We start from the raw sequence: 25,838 nt of genomic DNA on the forward strand, positions 1-25,838 counted from the left end.
ATCCATAGTAGTACAATATACAATATGGAGATGTCAGTCTGTTCAATTTTGCTCGGCTATGATTTCTCTCTCTCTCTCTCTCTCTCTCTCTCTCTCTCTCTCTCTCTCTCTCTCTCTCTCTCTCTCTCTCTCTCTCTCTCTCTCTCTCTCTCTCGCTCTCTCTCGGTACCACTGATATGATGTATTTTGTCTTCTTTATAACGAGCGTAAAACATGTTCACAGCCCGCTAACAGTAATATTGAAAGCAGATCATTTGAGCAGCCAAGTTGGATGTTTCCTGGGTTGGTTATATGTAAACCCCACAGGAGCGGAAGAAGGAATCCGACGGGGGGGGGGTATATAGTGCAAACGTTTTTTTTTGTATTTGTCACGTTTGTCCAATTTCGTACATTTTGTTGCGTGTGACATCTGTCGGTTCTCCTCGCGCAATATAATAGGCTTATGCGAGAGTGAGGTTTTGTGATTTTGTTCTACGCCAAAAATCGTGATGCTCTTCTCATCCTAGCCAAACTTGTATCGGTAGTTATTCTTATGGGTTATAGTGTCCTTTAGTGTTTGATATGTAGCCTACCGGTAGTGGGAGGGGGGGGGGGGGGCAATACATGTTTTATTCTCAAGTCGGGCATCTCGGTCTAGGAAGTGCAAATTGAAAAGATCATCATTGTTCGTTAGGAAGTTTGTTTTGTCAGATATCCTATTGATGGGCCGAGATAACATCTGTGTTGCAGGTAACAGAAATAATAGTCTTTTAACCCTCATATTGTTCGTTTAGACGCGTGTGAATCATTTATGAGGAGGATATGTGACTGTCTGCCTACACCTTTCCTCCCAAACTCGTCGTGTAGTAAAGCGCGTTCGTGACTCATGCACGAGACGTTCGATTGAATGAATTTGTTGTGAGCGGCGCCGGTGAGCGCGTCCCCGTGGAGCGGAGGAAGGTGAGGGATGCGGGGCACCGGTGTCGCGTGGCGGCGAAGCGCTTTTGAAACATGTTCGTGCGTACCAATCTCCCGAGGACGCGCTTCTGAATATGAGGGGGGGGGGGGGTTGCGAACTGCATTTTGGGCACACAGATCAGACCAAACCCACAGTTTGCAATGAAAACATCTTTAATAAGTCAGTCAAAGTCCATCTACATTTTCTAGTTTTTTTTTAAATGACTGAAATGTCTGATAGGACTTTGCTGCACGTGATTAATAACAGAAATCAAGAGTTACCTAAAACCTTTTCCGTTATTTTTGACAGATTGCTCTCTCACCGAGGATTCTATTGTAGGTTGGTGAGAAAAGAGCAACAGAGACATCTGGCATGAAAGGATATGCTAACATTTAATATATGACATTTCTAAAATTGTATGAACGCATTTAATTCCATCCCTGTTAGTGAGCATTTCTCCTTTGCTGATTACACAGCATGAACATTACACAGGTGCACCTTGTGCTGGGGACAATACGTGTGCAGTTTTATCACGCAACACAATGCCACAGATGTCTCAAGTTTTGAGGGAGCGTGCAATTGGCTTGCTGAATTCAGGAATGTCCACCAGAGCTGTTGCCAGAGAATTTAATGTTAATTTCTCTATCATCAGACGTCATTTTACAGAATTTGGCAGTACGTCCAACCGGCCTCACACCTGTAGACCACGTGTAACCACACCATCCCAGGTACTCCAGGCTTCTTCACCTGCAGGATCGTCTGACACCGGCCACCCGGACAGCTGATGAAACTGTCAGAAACCGTCTCAGGGAAGCTAATCTGCGTGCTCGTCATCCTCGCCGGGGTCTCGACCTGACTGCAGTTCGGCGTCGTAAACCGGCTTCAGTGAGCAACATACTCAACTTCGATGCTGTTCGCCGATGAATCCTGGTTTCAGCTGTACCGAGCAGATGGCAGACAGGGTGTATAGCGTGGTCACCGTTGTGAACAGAGGGCCCCACGGTGGAGGTGTGGGTGAACGGTTGTGAACAGAGGGCCCCACGGTGGAGGTGTGGGTGAACGGTTGTGAACAGAGGGCCCCACGGTGGAGGTGTGGGTGAACGGTTGTGAACAGAGGGCCCCACGGTGGAGGTGTGGGTGAACGGTTGTGAACAGAGGGCCCCACGGTGGAGGTGTGGGTGAACGGTTGTGAACAGAGGGCCCCACGGTGGAGGTGTGGGTGAACGGTTGTGAACAGAGGGCCCCACGGTGGAGGTGTGGGTGAACGGTTGTGAACAGAGGGCCCCACGGTGGAGGTGTGGGTGAACGGTTGTGAACAGAGGGCCCCACGGTGGAGGTGTGGGTGAACGGTTGTGAACAGAGGGCCCCACGGTGGAGGTGTGGGTGAACGGTTTGCTGATGTCAACGTTGTGAACAGAGGGCCCCACGGTGGGGTTATGGTATGGGGCAGACATAAGCTACGGACAACGAACACAATTGCATTTTATCAATGGCAATTTTAATACACAGAGATACCGTGACGAGATCCTGAGGCCCATCGTCGTGCCATTCATCCACCGCCATCACCTCATGTCTCAGTATGATAATGCCCCATGTCGCAATCTGCACAATTCCTGGATGCTGAAAATGTCCCAGTTTTTCCATGGCCTGCATACTAACCAGACATGTCTCCCATTGAGCATGTTTGGGATGCTCTGGATCAACGCGTACGACAGCGTGTTCCAGTTCCCGACAATATCAAGCAACTTCGCACAGCCATTGAAGAGAAGTGGGACAACATTCCAACAGGCCACCAATCAACAGCCTGATCAACTCAATGTGAAGGAGATGTGTCGTGCTGCATGAGGCAAATGGTCACACCAGATACTGACTGGTTTTCTAATCCAAGTCCCAACCCTTTTTAAAGGTACCTGTGTCCAACTGATGCATATCTGTATTCCCAGTCATGTGAAATCCATAGATTAGGGCCTAATGAATGTATTTCAATTGACTGATTTCCTCGTATGGACTGCAACATGTTGCAGTTGCATGTTCCGTTTCTAGTGTAGATAAAGGCCCAAATGGAACACTATTTCCTATACAGTGCACTACTACCCATAGGGCTCTGGTTAATAGTAGTGCACTATGTAGGGAATACGGTGCTATTTGGGATGCGGGAAAAAGTATTTATCTGATACTAAGTGGTGTCGAAAGTATCTTCCCCTTACAAAAGGGGACCCCTGGGCAGTGAGAGAAGTGAAAGGCTTAACTATAGACTATTATTACTGCAACAAGATACATCTGGTGTATAGTTTCCTTAGTCCAAGAGAATAGAAGGAGGAAGGAAGGCTAGATCCACTAGACAATAGAAGGAGGAAGGCTAGATCCACTAGAGAATAGAAGGAGAAAGGCTTGATCCACTAGAGAATAGAAGGAGGGAGGAAGGCTAGATCCACTAGAGAATAGAAGGAGAAAGGAAGGCTAGATCCACTAGAGAATAGAAGGAGGGAGGAAGGCTAGATCCACTAGACAATAGAAGGAGGAAGGCTTGATCCACTAGAGAATAGAAGAAGGAAGGCTTGATCCACTAGAGAATAGAAGGAGGGAGGAAGGCTAGATCCACTAGAGAATAGAAGGAGAAAGGAAGGCCAGATCCACTAGAGAATAGAAGGAGGGAGGAAGGCTAGATCCACTAGACAATAGAAGGAGGAAGGAAGGCCAGATCCACTAGAGAATAGAAGAAGGAAGGCTAGATCCTCTAGAGAATAGAAGGAGGGAGGAAGGCTAGATCCACTAGAGAATAGAAGGAGAAAGGAAGGCTAGATCCACTAGAGAATAGAAGGAGGAAGGAAGGCCAGATCCACTAGAGAATAGAAGAAGGAAGGCTTGATCCACTAGAGAATAGAAGGAGGGAGGAAGGCTAGATCCACTAGAGAATAGAAGGAGAAAGGAAGGCTAGATCCACTAGAGAATAGAAGGAGAAAGGAAGGCTAGATCCACTAGAGAATAGAAGAAGGAAGGCTTGATCCACTAGAGAATAGAAGGAGGGAGGAAGGCTAGATCCACTAGAGAATAGAAGGAGAAAGGAAGGCTAGATCCACTAGAGAATAGAAGGAGAAAGGAAGGCTAGATCCACAAGAGAATAGAAGGAGAAAGGAAGGCCAGATCCACTAGAGAATAGAAGGAGATAGGAAGGCTAGATCCACTAGAGAATAGAAGGAGGGAGGAAGGCTAGATCCACTAGAGAATAGAAGGAGGAAGGGAGGCTAGATCCACTAGAGAATAGAAGGAGGGAGGAAGGCTAGATCCACTAGAGAATAGAAGGAGAAAGGAAGGCTAGATCCACTAGAGAATAGAAGGAGAAAGGAAGGCCAGATCCACTAGAGAATAGAAGAAGGAAGGCTTGATCCACTAGAGAATAGAAGGAGAAAGGAAGGATAGATCCTCTAGAGAATAGAAGGAGGAAGGAAGGCTAGATCCACTAGAGAATAGAAGGAGAAAGGAAGGCTAGATCCACTAGAGAATAGAAGGAGAAAGGAAGGCTAGATCCACTAGAGAATAGAAGAAGGAAGGCTTGATCCACTAGAGAATAGAAGAAGGAAGGCTTGATCCACTAGAGAATAGAAGAAGGAAGGCTTGATCCACTAGAGAATAGAAGGAGAAAGGAAGGCCAGATCCACTAGAGAATAGAGGGAGATAGGAAGGCTAGATCCACTAGAGAATAGAAGGAGGAAGGAAGGCCAGATCCACTAGAGAATAGAAGGAGAAAGGAAGGCTAGATCCACTAGACAATAGAAGGAGGAAGGAAGGCTAGATCCACTAGAGAATAGAAGGAGAAAGGAAGGCTAGATCCACTAGAGAATAGAAGGAGGAAGGAAGGCCAGATCCACTAGAGAATAGAAGGAGATAGGAAGGCCAGATCCACTAGAGAATAGGAGAAAGGAAGGCCAGATCCACTAGAGAATAGAAGGAGGAAGGAAGGCTAGATCCACTAGAGAATAGAAGGAGAAAGGAAGGCCAGATCCACTAGAGAATAGAAGGAGAAAGGAAGGCTAGATCCACTAGAGAATAGAAGGAGGAAGGAAGGCCAGATCCACTAGAGAATAGAAGGAGAAAGGAAGGCTAGATCCACTAGAGAATAGAAGGAGAAAGGAAGGCTAGATCCACTAGAGAATAGAAGGAGAAAGGAAGGCTAGATCCACTAGAGAATAGAAGGAGAAAGGAAGGCTAGATCCACTAGAGAATAGAAGGAGAAAGGAAGGCTAGATCCACTAGAGAATAGAAGGAGGAAGGAAGGCCAGATCCACTAGAGAATAGAAGGAGAAAGGAAGGCTAGATCCACTAGAGAATAGAAGGAGGAAGGAAGGCCAGATCCACTAGAGAATAGAAGGAGAAAGGAAGGATAGATCCACTAGAGAATAGAAGGAGGAAGGAAGGCTAGATCCACTAGAGAATAGAGGGAGAAAGGAAGGCTAGATCCACTAGAGAATAGAAGGAGGAAGGAAGGCTAGATCCACTAGAGAATAGAAGGAGGGAGGAAGGCTAGATCCACTAGAGAATAGAAGGAGATAGGAAGGCTAGATCCACTAGAGAATAGAAGGAGGAAGGAAGGCTAGATCCACTAGACAATAGAAGGAGAAAGGAAGGCTAGATCCACTAGAGAATAGAAGGAGAAAGGAAGGCTAGATCCACTAGAGAATAGAAGGAGAAAGGAAGGCTAGATCCACTAGAGAATAGAGGGAGAAAGGAAGGCTAGATCCACTAGACAATAGAAGGAGAAAGGAAGGCTAGATCCACTAGAGAATAACCCATGACTCTGTTCTGACCTTGTTAGCCTCAGGGCAGGTCAAGTCAGTTTAGGTAAAGGGCTTGGGGCAGAGCTGAGTTCACCAAAATAATAAGATTCCTATTTTTTCCGCCTCGGCTGAGTGTCTTTCGAGTGCACGAGCATTGCCGATCACTACGCAGTAATAGTAACACCTAGCCTACAGTAATAGTAACACCTAGCCTACAGTAATAGTAACACCTAGCCTACAGTAATAGTAACTCCTAGCCTACAGTAATAGTAACTCCTAGCCTACAGTAATAGTAACTCCTAGCCTACAGTAATAGTAACAGCTAGCCTACAGTAATAGTAACTCCTAGCCTACAGTAATAGTAACTCCTAGCCTACAGTAATAGTAACTCCTAGCCTACAGTAATAGTAACTCCTAGCCTACAGTAATAGTAACTCCTAGCCTACAGTAATAGTAACACCTCGCAGTAAAATTATACACCACAATGTTATAATGATGTCTCTGGAATAGGATTGGAGAAATATGATTTATTTAATTCAGCATCTTGATAGAATGATTTGATGTGTTAGGAAACCTAAACGTTTCTTTCGGGCATTATAAAAGCTGACAGTTTATTTCATATTCAAACACATTAAATATGCTAAAATGATTCATTGATCATTCTATCGTTAAAATGATTCATTGATCATTCTATCGTTTGATGACATCATTTTGGTGATCAAAGGTTTTATTTATTGTTCTAAGTTTTAGATGCACTATTGTTAAGTGACTGTCCCACTGGATGTCATAAGGTGAATGCACCAATTTGTAAGTCGCTCTGGATAAGAGCGTCTGCTAAATGACTTAAATGTAATGTAATGTAAATGTAAATGTAACGACCGAAGAGAAGCCTCACGTAAAAGTGGACACCCCTTCAAATGAGTGGATTCAGGCTATTTCAGCCACACCAGTTGCTGACAGGTGTATAAAATAAAGTACACCGCCATGCAATCTCCACAGACAAACATTGGCAGTAGAATGGTCCGTACTGAAGAGCTCATTGACTTTCAACGTGGCACCGACATAGGATGCCACCTTTCCAACAAGTCAGTGTGTCATATTTTGCCCTGCTAGAGCTACCCTGGTCAACTGTAAGTGCTGTTATTGTGAGATTAAAACGTCTAGGAGCAACAACGGCTCAGCAACAAAGTCGTCGGCCAAACAAGCTCACTTACTAAGCTCAAAGAATAGGACGGCCAAGTGCTGAAGCACGTTAAAATGGTCTTGTCCCCAGATGCAATACTCACTCCCGAGTTCCAAACTGCCTCTGGAAGTAAGTCGCTCTGGATAAGAGCGTCTGCTAAATGACTTAAATGTAATGTAATGGAAGCAACGTCAGCACAAGAACTGATCGTCAGGAGCTTCATGAAATGGGTTTCTGGAGTGATGAATCACGCTTCACCATCTGGCAGTCCTGACGGACGAATCTGGGTTTGGCGGATGCCAGGAGAACGCTACCTGCCCAAATTCGTAGTGCCGACTGTAAAGTTTGGTGGAGGAGGAATAATGGTTCAGGCCCCTTAGTTCCAGTGAAGGGAAATCTCAACACTACAGCATACAATGACATTCTAGACGATACTGTGCTTCCAACTTTGTGACAACAGTCTGGGGAAGGACCTTTCCTGTTTCAGCATGACAATGCCCCCATGCACAAAGCGAGGTCCATACAGAATTGGTTTTGTTGTGATAGTTGTGGAAGAACTTGACTGGCCCATCGAACACCTTTGGGATGAATTGAAACGCAGACTGCGAGCCAGGCCTAATCGCCCTCAACATCAGTTCCCGACCTCACTAATGCTCTTGTGACTGAATGGAAGCAAATCCCTGCAGCAATATTCCAACATCTAGTGGAAATCATTCCCAGAAGAGTGGAGGCTGTTATAGCAGCAATGTTCCAACATCTAGTGGAAAGCCTTCCCAGAAGAGTGGAGGCTGTTATAGCAGCAATGTTCCAACATCTAGTGGAAAGCCTTCCCAGAAGTACACTATACCTCTGTCAGTACACTATACCTCTATACCTCTGTCAGTACACTATACCTCTATACCTCTGTCAGTACACTATACCTCTATACCTCTGTCAGTACACTATACCTCTGTCAGTACACTATACCTCTGTCAGTACACTATACCTCTGTCAGTACACTATACCTCTGTCAGTACACTATACCTCTGTCAGTACACTATACCTCTGTCAGTACACTATACCTCTATACCTCTGTCAGTACAGTGTACATCAGAGAGAAACAGGATATGATGAGACAGGGCGCCCTCCTCCAGAGGAAGTATGTGACTCATTCATGTCACTCTGCAGAAAGATATCTTGCTCTGTTCTCCTACCGTCAGGCCACATCCTCAGCCTCTGTCTAAACCTTACTATACTATTATATACTATACTAAACCTTACTATACTATTATATACTATACTAAACCTTACTATACTATTATATACTATACTAAACCTTACTATACTATTATTATACTATACTAAACCTTACTATACTATTATATACTATACTAAACCTTACTATACTATTATATACTATACTAAACCTTACTATACTATTATATACTATACTAAACCTTACTATACTATTATATACTATACTAAACCTTACTATTGTCTAGATTTGGTGCCTGTCTGTCTCAGTCAGACTGTAGGGTAGAGATGGTGCCTGCCTGTCTCAGTCTGACTGTAGGGTAGAGATGGTGCCTGTCTGTCTCAGTCAGACTGTAGGGTAGAGATGGTGCCTGTCTGTCTCAGTCTGACTGTAGGGTAGAGATGGTGCCTGTCTGTCTCAGTCTGACTGTAGGGTAGAGATGGTGCCTGTCTGTCTCAGTCTGACTGTAGGGTAGAGATGGTGCCTGTCTGTCTCAGTCTGACTGTAGGGTAGAGATGGTGCCTGTCTGTCTCAGTCAGACTGCAGGGTAGAGATGGTGCCTGTCTGTCTCAGTCAGTCTGACTGTAGGGTAGAGATGGTGCCTGTCTGTCTCAGTCTGACTGTAGGGTAGAGATGGTGCCTGCCTGTCTCAGTCTGACTGTAGGGTAGAGATGGTGCCTGTCTGTCTCAGTCAGACTGTAGGGTAGAGATGGTGCCTGTCTGTCTCAGTCTGACTGTAGGGTAGAGATGGTGCCTGTCTGTCTCAGTCTGACTGTAGGGTAGAGATGGTGCCTGTCTGTCTCAGTCTGACTGTAGGGTAGAGATGGTGCCTGTCTGTCTCAGTCAGACTGTAGGGTAGAGATGGTGCCTGTCTGTCTCAGTCTGACTGTGGGGTAGAGATGGTGCCTGTCTGTCTCAGTCTGACTGTAGAGTAGAGATGGTGCCTGTCTGTCTCAGTCTGACTGTAGGGTAGAGATGGTGCCTGTCTGTCTCAGTCAGACTGTAGGGTAGAGATGGTGCCTGTCTGTCTCAGTCTGACTGTAGGGTAGAGATGGTGCCTGTCTGTCTCAGTCTGACTGTAGGGTAGAGATGGTGCCTGTCTGTCTCAGTCTGACTGTAGGGTAGAGATGGTGCCTGTCTGTCTCAGTCAGACTGTAGGGTAGAGATGGTGCCTGTCTGTCTCAGTCTGACTGTGGGGTAGAGATGGTGCCTGTCTGTCTCAGTCTGACTGTAGAGTAGAGATGGTGCCTGTCTGTCTCAGTCTGACTGTAGGGTAGAGATGGTGCCTGTCTGTCTCAGTCAGTCTGACTGTGGGGTAGAGATGGTGCCTGTCTGTCTCAGTCTGACTGTAGGGTAGAGATGGTGCCTGTCTGTCTCAGTCTGACTGTAGGGTAGAGATGGTGCCTGTCTGTCTCAGTCAGACTGTAGGGTAGAGATGGTGCCTGTCTGTCTCAGTCAGACTGTAGGGTAGAGATGGTGCCTGTCTGTCTCAGTCTGACTGTAGGGTAGAGATGGTGCCTGTCTGTCTCAGTCAGACTGTAGGGTAGAGATGGTGCCTGTCTGTCTCAGTCTGACTGTAGGGTAGAGATGGTGCCTGTCTGTCTCAGTCTGACTGTAGGGTAGAGATGGTGCCTGTCTGTCTCAGTCAGACTGTAGGGTAGAGATGGTGCCTGTCTGTCTCAGTCTGACTGTAGGGTAGAGATGGTGCCTGTCTGTCTCAGTCAGACTGTAGGGTAGAGATGGTGCCTGTCTGTCTCAGTCTGACTGTAGGGTAGAGATGGTGCCTGTCTGTCTCAGTCTGACTGTAGGGTAGAGATGGTGCCTGTCTGTCTCAGTCTGACTGTAGGGTAGAGATGGTGCCTGTCTGTCTCAGTCTGACTGTAGGGTAGAGATGGTGCCTGTCTGTCTCAGTCAGTCTGACTGACTCTCTTCCTCCATCTGTCTGCCACTATTCCTCTTTTTTGGGGGGTTCCCCTTTCCTCTCTCCCTCTCCTGTTCTTCGGTTTCTTAAAGGGGAAGAAGGGACATAGAGCAGAGTCCTGCACGGGTCCTGTTGATCTTTAGCCTCAGCCGCCACATCAGGTCTGAGCCCTACCCGATATCCGACATCAGGACGGACGGTTGGGTTGTTGGTATTACCCAAACATGGGTTCATTTCAACCATCAGTTTGGTATTTTGTTACTCTCATGCTGGGTTGACCTATCAGCCTGGTCATTTTTTAAATGTAATCCTTAGGTTATTTCCAGGAGGCGTGGCTTATTAGGGGGAATGACTTTCAGCTAGCTCTTAGTGGTCACCCGTGAGAGTAAATGTCATTCCTGTTAATTACATACTGCAAAATTCTAATGTTTTTCTTTGACACATTCTGTTATATTGATGTTATTTATTACCTGCATTTGTATAATAATTATAACACCTAATTTTATCAGAACAATGGGATTTACGTTGGCTTTTAGAGAACATATACACTTCTGGAACCACCGTTCAGCCTTACATGCCGACCTCTCGCTTCAACCAGCGTCTGCATAGCCAGGTGGTAAAATAGAACTTTCTAGGTTCTATTTGTGACGCTTGATGCGCTGCAAGTCCCACCTCTCCCATCTCCTCATTGGTTGTTAGGAGCATATACCCACGTGGGTGATTGAAAGATGAACTGAGGTCCACACTCCAGTCCAGTTGGTGGTGGTAATGCACCTTAAAGTTGGTTGCCAACCGCCATATAAAGTCCAGAAGAAGAAGAAGACTAGGAGAGATTTTATCTGTGGATTTATTGTGAGAGTAGAGAACACATGATTTTGTGTGACTCAAAATGGATTGATATTCTACAAAGACCAGACTAAAAAAAGGACCTTGTACATTTTGGGTAAAAATAACAACCCAATGTTTATATCCCAGGATAAATGAGCTAAGCAACAGCAAGTTACTAACTAAATGTCCATGAGTGTTTCATATGTGTTTTTCCCTGTCCCCAAGTTAATCTAGTTGGTTTGGAGTTATGGTTGATATTTCAAACTGCGTGTCCTGATGGTGTCTGGTGTCTGGTGTAGATGGACAAATTCAACATGCGTGTGATGGAGCACGTGGACACACCTGCGTTTCTCAGTGTCGTCAGCATGTTAGAATATGATAACTACACAGCAGAATAGATTAACAGGAATGGCGATTTCACAATTACCCAGCATCCAGCTTCAATAACCCAGCTTCAATAACCCAGCACCCAGCTTCAACAACCCAGCTTCAATAACCCAGCACCCAGCTTCAATACCCCAGCACCCAGCTTCAATACCCCAACACCCAGCTTCAATACCCCAGCACCCAGCTTCAATAACCCAGCACCCAGCTTCAATACCCCAGCACCCAGCTTCAATACCCCAGCACCCAGCTTCAATAACCCAGCACCGAGCTTCAACAACCCAGCTTCAATAACCCAGCTTCAATAACCCAGCACCCAGCTTCAATAACCCAGCTTCAATAACCCAGCACCCAGCTTCAATACCCCAGCACCCAGCTTCAATACCCCAGCACCCAGCTTCAATACCCCAGCACCCAGCTTCAATACCCCAACACCCAGCTTCAATAACCCAAGCACCCAGCTTCAATACCCCAACATCCAGCTTCAAGCACCCAGCACCCAGCTTCAATACCCCAGCACCCAGCTTTACATTTACATTTACATTTAAGTCATTTAGCAGCTTCAATAACCCAGCTTCAATAACCCAGCTTCAATAACCCAGCTTCAATAACCCAGCACCCAGCTTCAATAACCCAGCTTCAATACCCCAGCACCCAGCTTCAATACCCCAACACCCAGCTTCAATACCCCAGCACCCAGCTTCACCCAGCTTCAACAACCCAGCACCCCAACACCCAGCTTCAATAACCCAGCACCCAGCTTCAATAACCCAGCACCCAGCTTCAATAACCCAAGCACCCAGCTTCAATACCCCAACACCCAGCTTCAATACCCCAACACCCAGCTTCAATACCCCAGCACCCAGCTTCAATACCCCAACACCCAGCTTCAATAACCCAAGCACCCAGCTTCAATACCCCAGCACCCAGCTTCAATACCCCAGCACCCAGCTTCAATAACCCAAGCACCCAGCTTCAATACCCCAGCACCCAGCTTCAATACCCCAACACCCAGGTTCCCCAACACCCAGCTTCAATAACCCAAGCACCCAGCTTCAATAACCCAACACCCAGCTTCAATACCCCAAGCACCCAGCTTCAATACCCCAGCTTCAGTACCCCAGCACCCAGCTTCAATACCCCAACACCCAGCTTCAATACCCCAACACCCAGCTTCAATAACCCAAGCACCCAGCATCAATAACCCAAGCACCCAGCTTCAATAACCCAGCACCCAGCTTCAATAACCCAGCTTCAATAACCCAGCTTCAATAACCCAGCTTTAATAACCCAGCTTCAATAACCCAGCTTCAATAACCCAGCACCCAGCTTCAATAACCCAGCTTCAACAACCCAGCTTCAATACCCCAACACCCAGCTTCAATACCCCAGCACGCAGCTTCAATACCCCAGCTTCAATAACCCAGCACCCAGCTTCAATACCCCAGCACCCAGCTTCAATAACCCAGCTTCAATAACCCAGCTTCAATAATCCAGCTTCAATAACCCAGCTTCAATAAGGGAATTGATTTGTCTGCATGTCTATGTTGGATAAAAGTAAGTCATGCCATGAATTGGTTGGCAAGTAGCCTAGTGGGTTAAGAGGGTTGGGCCAGTAAATCAAATCACATAAAATGTTATTGGTCACATACAAGTACACATGATTAGCAGATTCTTGTGCTTCTAGTTCTGACAGTGCAGCAATATCTAACATGTAATGTAACAATTCCACCTTGAGATAGAAGCTGTTTTTTAGTCTCTCGGTCCCAGCTTCGATGCACCTGTTCAGACCTCGCCTTCTGGATGGTAACAGGGTGAACAGGCAGTGGTTTGAGTGGTTGTTGTCCTTGATGATCTTTTTGGCCTTCCTGTGACATCGGGTGCTGTCGATGTCCTGGAAGGCAGGTAGTTTACCACCGGTGATGCGCTGTGCAGACCGCACCACCCTCTGGAGAGTGCTGCGGTTGTGGCCGGTGCAGTTCTCCGTACCAGACGGCCATACAGCCCAACAGGATGCTCTCAATTGTGCATATGTAAAAGTTTGTGAGGGTTTTAGGTGACAAGCCAAATTTCTTCAGCCTCCTGAGGTCAAGGAGGCGCTGTTGCGCCTTCTTCACCACACTGTCTGTGTGGGTAGACAATTTCACTAACTGAAAGGTTCCTGGTTAAAATCCCCAAACTGACTAAGTAAAAAAGATGTCAATGTGCCCTTGAGCCAGGCACTGAACCCTAATTGCTACTGTAAGTAACTCTGGATAATAATGTCTGCTAAATGGTCACGTGGAATGAAGAACTATAGGCCTATTTTCACAATGCAACACAGTACATTGACATCTCAAATCACAAACTACCAGCCGCACAGATTTAAATGAACGAAAGCCTGAATTAATGCAATAATTAACGGAATTATTGTAAACAGATACCTGATGGCACTTTTGCAGGCTGTGTATCCATTCTACCGGGTTGTTGTTTTCCTTGTCCACAATGACTCCAAAATCCTTCCAAGCTGGGGATTTCTACAGCCTAGTGGTTAGAGTGTAGAGGCGGCAGGTAGCCTAGTGGTTAGAGTGTAGAGGCGGCAGGTAGCCTAGTGGTTAGAGTGTAGAGGCGGCAGGTAGCCTAGTGGTTAGAGTGTAGAGGTGGCAGGTAGCCTAGTGGTTAGAGTGTAGAGGCGGCAGGTAGCCTAGTGGTTAGAGTGTAGAGGTGGCAGGTAGCCTAGTGGTTAGAGTGTAGAGGTGGTAGGTAGCCTAGTGGTTAGAGTGTAGAGGCGGCAGGTAGCCTAGTGGTTAGAGTGTAGAGGTGGCAGGTAGCCTAGTGGTTAGAGTGTAGAGGTGGCAGGTAGCCTAGTGGTTAGAGTGTAGAGGTGGCAGGTAGCCTAGTAGTTAGAGCGTTGGACCAATAACCGAAAGGTTGCTAGATTGAATCCCCGAGCTGATGAGGTAAAAATCTGTCGTTCTGCCCCTGAACAAGGCAGTTAACCCCCTGTTCCTAGGCAGTCATTGTAAATAAGAATTTGTTCTTAACTTGCCTAGTTAAATAAAAAGTTTCAAAAAAAAAAAAACCTTCCCTGGTCCCACTCTCTCACTGCGTGGCTGGTAGCCTAGGCTATGTCTGCCTCGGCGCTCCCATAGCCAGTGTTCTCCATAGGAACATGAAGTAGCCAGCCAGGCTCACCCGGGCCGGGCCAGCGACTATCAGGAAATAACAACCTATTAGCATTTAGTAGTCAGCTGTTGTACAAGATACCGGTTACAGCAGCGCTAACCTGCTAGCCATTTCACACCGGTTACAGCAGCGCTAACCTGCTAGCCATTTCACACCGGTTACAGCAGCGCTAACTAGCTAACCATTTCACACCGGTTATAGCAGCGCTAACTAGCTAGCCATTTCACACCGGTTACAGCAGCGCTAACTAGCTAACCATTTCACACCGGTTATAGCAGCGCTAACTAGCTAGCCATTTCACACCGGTTACAGCAGCGCTAACTAGCTAGCCATTTCACACCGGTTACAGCAGCGCTAACTAGCTAGCCATTTCACACCGGTTACAGCAGCGCTAACTAGCTAGCCATTTCACACCGGTTACAGCAGCGCTAACTAGCTAGCCATTTCACACCGGTTACACCCCTGCTAACTAGCTAGCCATTTCACACCGGTTACACCCCTGCTAACTAGCTAGCCATTTCACACCGGTTACACTTGCTTCAAAGTCAAATCCGACCGTAGAAACGTGGAGGCAATTATTTTATAAAGACTTCCATATGGCATTAGAACCAGAAGCCTATTTCCTTCATGTTCTATTGGTTTTCAACTTTCTTTCATTGTCCAGAAGCTAAAGGCATAATCCTAGTCATATTAGCATCCTATGCTAGTTGTTGCATTTTTTGCCCCCCGCGAATGAAAGGCACCCTGTTTGAAACAGAGGCAGGCTACTCTGAATGACAATGATAACTAAATCCGCTATCATGTACAGAATGTAATAATGGACCTAGTCCTTATGCCCGATATATTAGGCTAAGGGACCAGATAAACACAGAGGGTTAAAATGGAACCGATTTCTGTTGTGGTGCGTTAACATGTGAACGGGATACTCGAGGAGTTGCTACACTCCACAGCAGCTTGAAGGCTTGGACACGAGTCGCTGCTGATTCATTCTCTGCATTGTGCCTAGGTTATATTCCATACACCATGGTGTCCACATACCGTATTTCTACCCTAATAGTACTATTCATGTATAACTTTCCTAGGCTGTAGTCTTTGCACACATGATTTATGTAGGCCTAGGCTATGTCGTCTACAGGGGGGAATGATGATCGCCTGTCCCTCATAGCCACTCATAACCTGTCCCTAAAGCTCTTCTGTGCGGCAGGTAGTCGAGCGATGAGAACTTTGGGTCAATAGCCGAAAGGTCACTGGTTTTAATACCCGAGCCGTCGAGGTGAAAACTCCGTCGAAGGGTCCTTGACCAAAGCACTTTTAACCCTAATTAACCGCGTGCGTGCTGCACTACCATGGCTGACCTTGTAAAACAACATATTTCACGGCACCTATCCGGTGTATGTGACAACAAAACACTTTTCTTTATGCTAAACTGTGGAATTCATGAGACGTGTATAAATATAATATTGTCTTTGCGAATGTCAGATGTCAGGGAACTGAGCGGAGTGCGGAGCTGTCCGGTGATAACGTCTTTGATCCTACTTTCTCCCGCACAGCCAGCGCCGGCCGAGCTGCATTACCTATCGTGGGGCTGAATAATATAGGCCCTTTGCTATGGTTTCATACTCGCACTTTTCCAAACCCATATTGCCAAATATTTCACGTGATTTGTGTTTTGTAGGCTACTCTGTACATCATTTCTCTATATGCACTACATAATTGATACGGCGTATACCTCCACTGCACTGTGTTATGCATCGGTGGGGATTAACAAATCAGTATACTAAACAAAGTGGGTATAACCTCCACTACACCACTGCCCGACATATTAAGTGAAAATGTGTGCAATCATATTGAATAAAGTAACACATAACAAAGGATAAATGTGACCCCCAAAAAACACAACAAATTTCCCTTGACAAACAAGCCGTTATTATTGTCAAATAGGCAGTGCAAGTGCGCATGTCTATCACCTACGTCGTCAGAGAGAGAGAGAGAGAGATTCTACAGCAGCAGACAATAGAATTGATACCATTTAGAACAATGATAATGTCACAAGATACGGATAATGGATGGAGTGTTCAGTCCGACAGTCCTCGTGACATAAACAGCATATTTATCAGATTGGATCGAACACTCCCACTCAAAGGAGGCTTTGGGTGGGTTCATCATGGTCAGACGCATCGGCCGGACGGACACCTTGCTCTGGACTGAATTGGAATGTGCGCAAACAGTTTATTGCGCAAAGAAGCAAGGAAGAATAGGAAGTCATGAAAGTGTTTTCATTAAGTCCAAAAGTGCATACTCTTTTTTTTTGCCATATGAAAACAGCCACATACGAACTCTTTAGGCCTGTATATTAAACTGTATGGCGGTATTTTACATGAATAACTTTGAATAAGGAAACTCTACTGGAGGCATTCAGGCGTAAAAATATATACATACTGTCATACAACGGCGGGTATGAAAACAATAGCTCACTTTAAATTGACAAACATAAACCTGGCCTACCAAGGCAGGCATGAAATCATCATGCATAGCTTAATATCATAGTGGGTAGTTCACATTGAGTACGATTACATGTACACAGTAATGCGATTATTGTGGTTTAAATAGTCAGATTAATACAATCGTTTGATTAAAACGTCTTCATGCTTTGCAGGAAGAACGATTTCCCGTATAATCCTGTTTCCATGGACGACGACATGAGTAACTGTTTACGGCATCTGAAATCCAGGTTACCTGATGGTATTCTGATAAACGTAGAACATCTAAATAAACGTGAAAAATAAACTAAATAAACTAAATAAACGTTCTACCATGTTATTCTTTTGGAGGAAGCATACTTGAGTCTGACTTCGGACATATACAGTGCCTTGCGAAAGTATTCGGCCCCCTTGAACTTTGCGACCTTTTGCCACATTTCAGGCTTCAAACATAAAGATATAAAACTGTATTTTTTTTGTGAAAAATCAACAACAAGTGGGACACAATCATGAAGTGGAACGACATTTATTGGATATTTCAAACTTTTTTAACAAATCAAAAACTGAAAAATTGGGTGTGCAAAATTATTCAAATTATTTACTTTCAGTGCAGCAAACTCTCTCCAGAAGTTCAGTGAGGATCTCTGAATGATCCAATGTTGACCTAAATGACTAATGATGATAAATACAATCCACCTGTGTGTAATCAAGTCTCCGTATAAATGCACCTGCACTGTATAACCCTCTAAACCAACCCTCCAACCCAACCCTCTAATCCAACCCCATAACCCAACCCTCTTATAAACATGGCTGTCTATAAGACAGTTATATGCAGTATAAACTTGGCTCATCCCTCTTATCCACTTATCCACGTTTTCCTTTTTCTCTCTCTTCCTCTGTTTACGTGTGTGTGTGTGTGTGTGTGTGTGTGTGTGTGTGTGTGTGTGTGTGTGTGTGTGTGTGTGTGTGTGTGTGTGTGTGTGTGTGTGTGTGTGTGTGTGTGTGTGTGTGTGTGTGTGTGTGTGTGTGTGTGTGTGTGTGTGTGTGTGTGTGTGTGTGTGTGTGTGTGTGTGTGTGTACTTGAAGGAGAGGTCCGTGGCCAAAGAGGGGATGACATGCATGTTCCGAGGCTGTTGACATCGCTGAGGATTAGAAGACCAATAGGCTGCCAAGAGCTGTCAAGCCATGATGGACATACTGGTAACTTAACCTTAATTCAATCTCTCTCTCTCTCTCTCTTTTTCAATTTTCTCTCTCTCTTTCAATTATCTCTCTCTCTCTCTCTCTCTCTCTCTCTCTCTCTCTCTCTCTCTCTCTCTCTCTCTCTCTCTCTCTCTCTCTCTCTCTCTCTCTCTCTCTCTCTCTCTCTCTCTCTCTCTCTCTCTCTCTCTCCCTCTCTCTCTCCCTCTCTCCCTCTCTCCCTCTCTCTCTCTCTTTCTCTCTCTCTCTTTGTGTGCCTCTGTCTTTCTCTCAGTGCTGTGCTGTTCTCTGAGTGTTGTATCTACTGTTGTGCTTGGTATACCAACTTTACAGAACAAAAACGTTTTCACTCCTGAAGTGATGACTGGTGTAACACCATGATGTTCATGTCAGGGTTAGTTCTGCTGTTTGTTCACCGGCAATTGCTAATAACCGGCTGACTTTTAGGTGATATAGTGAAAATCTGAGAACAGCACCCAACCCTAACCCGCAAATGCACTATAGGCTACAGTTAAATGTTTTGTTAGTTGTTAAATTTTTATTTAACTAGGCTTGTCAGTTAAGAATGAATTATTATTTAGAATGAACCGGATGACGCTGGGCCAATTGTGCGCCGCCCTATGGGACTCCCAATCACGGCCAGATGTGATGCAGCCTGATACAGAATACAGATCCATTTTGTTTTTGACAGGGGGCCCAGGATTTTGTTTTTGACAGGGGGCCCAGGATTTTGTTTTTGACAGGGGGCCCAGGATTTTGTTTTTGACAGGGGGCCCAGGATTTTGTTTTTGACAGGGGGCCCAGGATTTTGTTTTTGATAGGGGGCCCATGATTTTGTTTTTGACAGGGGGCCCAGGATTTTGTTTTTGACAGGGGGCCCAGGATTTTGTTTTTGATAGGGGGCCCAGGATTTTGTTTTTGACAGGGGGCCCAGGATTTTGTTTTTGACAGGGGGCCCAGGATTTTGTTTTTGATAGGGGGCCCAGGATTTTGTTTTTGACAGGGGGCCCAGGATTTTGTTTTTGACAGGGGGCCCAGGATTTTGTTTAGCCTCATTTAGATATGTTTCTGCATATACTTTTCCACATTTCTGTAGGCTATTTGTTAGTCAACTTGTCTATAATTAGATCCATGCAGCTTCTCTTCTGTCACTATATGTTGCCCTAGAAGACGAAACAAACCATTGCTCAACAGAATAATGTCCTAAATGGATAGAATGAACGATGTCATAAACGGATAGAATGAATGATGTCATAAACGGATAGAATGAATGATGTCATAAACGGATAGAATGAATGATGTCATAAACGGATAGAATGAATGATGTCATAAACGGATAGAATGAATGATGTCATAAACGGATAGAATGAATGATGTCATAAACGGATAGAATGAATGATGTCATAAACGGATAGAATGAATGATGTCATAAACGGATAGAATGAATGATGTCATAAACGGATAGAATGAATGATGTCATAAACGGATAGAATGAATGATGTCATAAACGGATAGAATGAATGATGTCATAAACGGATAGAATGAATGATGTCATAAATGTGTTTCTGATAACATTTCAGTTCAGGTTCGATGCATATTTTATGTGGTTGAAGTACTATCTGCCTTCATTATGTTTTCATGATGAAGACGTAAAACAAACACATATTTTATGTGGTTGAAGTACTATCTGCCTTCATTATGTTTTCATGATGAAACGTAAAACAAACACATATTTTATGTGGTTAGTACTATCTGCCTTCATTATGTTTTCATGATGAAGACGTAAAACAAACACATATTTTATGTGGTTAGAATCTGCCTTCATTATGTTTTCATGATGAAGACGTAAAACAAACACATATTTTATGTGGTTAGAATCTGCCTTCATTATGTTTTCATGATCGTAAAACAAACACATATTTTATGTGGTTGAAGTACTATCTGCCTTCATTATGTTTTCATGATGAAGACGTAAAACAAACACATATTTTATGTGGTTGAAGTACTATCTGCCTTCATTATGTTTTCATGATGAAGACGTAAAACAAACACATATTTTATGTGGTTGAAGTACTATCTGCCTTCATTATGTTTTCATGATGAAGACGTAAAACAAACACATATTTTATGTGGTTGAAGTACTATCTGCCTTCATTATGTTTTCATGATGAAGACGTAAAACAAACACATATTTTATGTGGTTGAAGTACTATCTGCCTTCATTATGTTTTCATGATGAAGACGTAAAACAAACACATATTTTATGTGGTTGAAGTACTATCTGCCTTCATTATGTTTTCATGATGAAGATGTAAAACAAACACATATTTTATGTGGTTGAAGTACTATCTGCCTTCATTATGTTTTCATGATGAAGACGTAAAACAAACACATATTTTATGTGGTTGAAGTACTATCTGCCTTCATTATGTTTTCATGATGAAGACGTAAAACAAACACATATTTTATGTGGTTGAAGTACTATCTGCCTTCATTATGTTTTCATGATGAAGACGTAAAACAAACACATATTTTATGTGGTTGAAGTACTATCTGCCTTCATTATGTTTTCATGATGAAGACGTAAAACAAACACATATTTTATGTGGTTGAAGTACTATCTGCCTTTCTTTATGTTTTCATGATGAAGACGTAAAACAAACACATATTTTATGTGGTTGAAGTACTATCTGCCTTCATTATGTTTTCATGATGAAGACGTAAAACAAACACATATTTTATGTGGTTGAAGTACTATCTGCCTTCATTATGTTTTCATGATGAAGACGTAAAACAAACACATATTTTATGTGGTTGAAGTACTATCTGCCTTCATTATGTTTTCATGATGAAGACGTAAAACAAACACATATTTTATGTGGTTGAAGTACTATCTGCCTTCATTATGTTTTCATGATGAAGACGTAAAACAAACACATATTTTATGTGGTTGAAGTACTATCTGCCTTCATTATGTTTTCATGATGAAGACGTAAAACAAACACATATTTTATGTGGTTGAAGTACTATCTGCCTTCATTATGTTTTCATGATGAAGACGTAAAACAAACACATATTTTATGTGGTTGAAGTACTATCTGCCTTCATTATGTTTTCATGATGAAGACGTAAAACAAACACATCATATTTCTCCATTCGTGTTCCCATGTCCAAATTTAGCCTACATTTAGTGTATAATTTTACTGCAATAAATACTTCATTATGCAGTAGTTATTATTCATTAATAAAGCTATTCGCACGGGACTAGTATTACTGGAGAACTTTGGTTATGCACTAATTACCTCAGAATGTCCGTTATTCCAGAGGACGATTCGGACGGCTAAAGTTTATTTTTTCAAAACTGCCCCCTGTACTTCCTTATATATATTTTTGTTTAAATGTGTATAAATTGACAGTAATGACGGAAGCCTGGAGTTGTTTTTCTAGGTATGAAGATATGTCAGCCTGTCCTGAATAAGGTGAATGCACCAATTTGTAAGTCGCTCTGGATAAGAGCGTCTGCTAAATGACTTAAATGTAAATGTAAATGTAAGATAACAGGCTACGCTGATAACTCGAGCTTGGTTCAGAAGTTTCTAAACCGAACCATCTTTTGGTATAGTGTCGCCATAACATCTGAATTGAAGAAGTGTGATCATAATCATTGGGATATCTTTTGGGCGATCCGCAGTACGTCCTAAATGCCCCTCACCCTTCAGGTGTGTTAGCTACACAATTCACTTGCACTTGAGATGCATTTTAAGGCCATGGATGAGAAAGTGAACTTGTTCCAAACGTTGACGTGCTGTTGTGTGCTGTTGCTTTGCCATCTGTTAACAGCGAGGGTTGCATTAAATTGGCGCAATATTATTTTTTTTAATTATACATTTGGCGATGTTCAATTCATTCGCAAAAAAAAAAAAATATTTTTTAAAAGCATTCACGGTGAACATGTAGACCCTCAATATATAGGCTATGAGCAGAACTTCGTTCAATTTATCGAATCAGTTATAGTTATCTTGCTCAAACAGCGAGGAACACCTGTCAAACTCAAGACATTTCTCTCAAAACACATGGATGTTGATTCGCACGGGACTATTATCATCAGAGGACTTTGGAGTTCACCACAAAAAAAACAGTAGGTTATTCTGGTTAGTCAATGTCCAGATTTCAGTTTCCATTTAACCCATCTAAACAGCCTGCTACAGACCCCTTGACATCCCATATAGGCCTATTTGAAGTCCCGTCTTGTGACTGTCGAATTTGTATAGAGCCTCACGATCAAACATAACATAGCTGGCATCGTCCTTTCTTACCTTTTCACCAAACATTACCACTCTGTTCCTCCATTCTACTTATTTTCAACTCTTCCTTTGCAGTTTTGTTTTTGTCTTATTGAATGAAACTCCGCTAATGTCATTTTTGTGCCTCGGTGGATTGATGTTAACTCTTTCCCTGCCCGTTCCCAAAATCATTTTTGGTCTGATTGGATGTGTTGCCCATTTGTAAGGCGTACAGCCTAACGTTTAGGCGTATGCTGTAATACCAGAAACACGAATACAATGAAACAAAAACCTCAATGTAGCCTATATAAATTGCGCAATAATTACACATTTATGGATTTAAAGGTATTCTTTATCTTTATTCAACCCATCCTTCAGCCAAAAAATATTTAATGACCCTAAACTCATCTACCCCGCGGATATAACCATGGGGATTGCGGGTTATGAGTTAACCCGCGCACCGCTAGTGTGTGTGTTTGTGGAGCTGAATAGTTATTCCCAAATTCCGTTTTCTTTTCAATAGCTTCTGTTTTCCTGGGTTTTTTCTTCTTCAGGTTTCTGCTCTCAAAATCACACTTTCTTTCTCAAAACTACAACATTGGGTGTTCTAAGTAGACAACCATGCTTAATTAAACCACATCAGAAGGCCACTTTTTTGATGTCTGGGAAAAAAAGAGATAATTTTGGGGTGTATTGGAGGTCTTCACGGATCTACCCTAACCTACCTGAGATCTGACCCGGATGTTGTAGTTAACCCTCCCAGACCGTATCACGGTCGGTGGCAACGGGCCTCGGATCTGTGTAAAAATGTGTGAAATACCGACCAGATACGACATTTTATTTGAAGAGTTTAACGTACACTCAAATTGCTCACATTTACATGTTATCCACGAAAATGGTTGTCATCAAACATCAAACAAATGTGTCAATGTAATTTTATGACAAAACAGTATATTTGCTTCATGAAAACCGTCACTGCGGACGTGACGGGTGAAATTGGCTATAGGACTACTTGTTGCGCGAGAGGAGGACGACGTAGTAGAAAAGAATGATAGGCTATTTTAAAGTGAGTTTCTGGAACATTGAATCGTTCTAACCGGATATGAAGAAGAAACTGAATGAAAGAGTGTGCAGGGTGAAACTTACTACCAGTCAAATCGTCTCCACGGACCTCATTTATGCTCGTGGGGTACGAATGGGGAAAAGGTTCAAGATCTGAACTATTTCATGTCATTGTTTTATTTATTATTTATATTTATTCAATGTACTACTTTATTTAAGGTATTTAGTTTATATTTGTTTAGACTTGGACTATTTAGTTTGCCTATTTTGCTATTTTACAATTGGCTCATTCATCCCCCTCCTCTCCCCTGTAACTATTCCCCAGGTCGTTGCTGCAAATGAGAACGTGTTCTCAGTCAATTTACCTGGTAAAATAACGGTAACAAATAAATATATTTGTGTATTTTCTATGTTTTAAAAAATAACAGTTTATTAATGAACTAATGTTGAATGACTCGGGCCAAGCGACTCATTCATACGCTATTTGAAAATAACGGTAACAAATAAATATTTCATGGCTTTCGTTCAAAAATAAATAAGTTATACTGCAGAGTTACCGACACATTCTTTCTGATCGTCTTTAATGAACGGCCTAACATTTTTGACCAAAGTTTCTGCTCATGGTGTGTGTGTCTGCGTGTGCGGTAGTCTGATAGCCGTAGGTTTATCTGCAGAAATATTGTAGCCAAATGCCGAAAGGCTGACGAAATATTGATTGTGTAAGGCATGGATAGGTATAAACAATATCAGGACAATTTCTCTCTTCAATTAGGAATCTTTAATTAACAATCTTAACGGTAGGCTTTACACAACCGTTGTGTGGATGACTTGTCTGTCAATCCACATCCAAAACCAATCTCAAGATGTATAGGCTAATTTCTGTTGACCTAAAGGATATATCTACATTTAATTTAGAACAAAAAATAGTAGGCTATTATAATGAGTTAGACTTGAATAATAGAAAATAATAGAAAATAGACTTACCCCACGTTTTACACTGTCTAACATACAGCTCAGTTGGTAGAGCATGGCGCTTGTAACGCCAGGGTAGTGGGTTCGATCCCCGGGACCACCCATACGTAGAATGTATGCACACATGACTGTAAGTCGCTTTGGATAAAAGCGTCTGCTAAATGGCATATATTATTATTATTATATTAGCACTCGCTGACTATCTACCATCCTGAAATCACTGCATAAAAATTATAATCTCTAAATCTAACAAAGTGTGCTTAAAGAGAAACACAATGAACAGATCTCTAAAATCCTCAAAATATTAAACGTCTAATTATAGTGTTTTCATAGACGGAACTATTCACCGTTCTCTGTCAGGCACTCGATTATCATCCTACATAGACGGAACTATTCACTGCTCTCTGCCTGGCACTCGATTATCATCCTAATATAGTGTTGTCATAGACGGAACTATTCACTGCTCTCTGCCTGGCACTCGATTATCATCCTAATATAGTGTTGTCTTAGACGGAACTATTCACCGTTCTCTGTCAGGCACTCGATTATCATCCTACATAGACGGAACTATTCACTGCTCTCTGCCTGGCACTCGATTATCATCCTAATATAGTGTTGTCATAGACGGAACTATTCACTGCTCTCTGCCTGGCACTCGATTATCATCCTAATATAGTGTTGTCATAGACGGAACTATTCACTGCTCTCTGCCTGGCACTCGATTATCATCCTAATATAGTGTTGTCGTAGACGGAACTATTCACTGCTCTCTGCCTGGCACTCGATTATCATCCTATTATAGTGTTGTCGTAGACGGAACTATTCACTGCTCTCTGCCTGGCACTCGATTATCATCCTATTATAGTGTTGTCGTAGACGGAACTATTCACTGCTCTCTGCCTGGCACTCGATTATCATCCTATTATAGTGTTGTCGTAGACGGAACTATTCACTGCTCTCTGCCTGGCACTCGATTATCATCCTATTATAGCGTTGTCATAGACGGAACTATTCACTGTTCTCTGTCTGGCACTCGATTATCATCCTATTATAGCGTTGTCATAGACGGAACTATTCACTGTTCTCTGTCTGGCACTCGATTATCATCCTATTATAGTGTTGTCATAGACGGAACTATTCACTGCTCTCTGCCAGGCACTCGATTATCATCCTACTCAAATATTTGGTCACCAGAATATAATGAAAAGATTTCTGAAGACTTCATAATGTTCTCTATCTAACTATATGGATGTCATTTTGAAAATACTAAGACCACAAATCACTCATGTTAGATACAAAAGAAAATGCACATTTCAAATCAAAATCAGCAATCTTTCAGATCCATGTGGGTCAGATACAGACCTGACCGCAATTTTGGTTCCGATTCTCTCTCTCAACTCAGACATGTTCTGGG

At 43.2% G+C, this 25,838-nt stretch overlaps 1 protein-coding gene across 3 annotated transcripts in view; it reads left to right on the forward strand.

Moving 5' to 3' along the window:
* LOC124044974 (regulator of G-protein signaling 20-like) overlaps positions 1-25,838 on the forward strand; it is an 86,830-nt gene that overhangs the window by 611 nt on the left and 60,381 nt on the right. For all 3 annotated transcript variants that reach the window (XM_046364173.1, XM_046364175.1, XM_046364174.1), the window contains exon 2: positions 17,994-18,107. In XM_046364173.1, the coding sequence (XP_046220129.1) occupies positions 18,093-18,107 (15 nt within the window). In that variant the 5' untranslated portion in view covers positions 17,994-18,092. The remainder of the gene's footprint in view (positions 1-17,993; positions 18,108-25,838) is intronic.

Source organism: Oncorhynchus gorbuscha, linkage group LG10 (genome assembly GCF_021184085.1).
Source record: "Oncorhynchus gorbuscha isolate QuinsamMale2020 ecotype Even-year linkage group LG10, OgorEven_v1.0, whole genome shotgun sequence".
Classification (NCBI taxonomy): domain Eukaryota; kingdom Metazoa; phylum Chordata; class Actinopteri; order Salmoniformes; family Salmonidae; genus Oncorhynchus; species Oncorhynchus gorbuscha.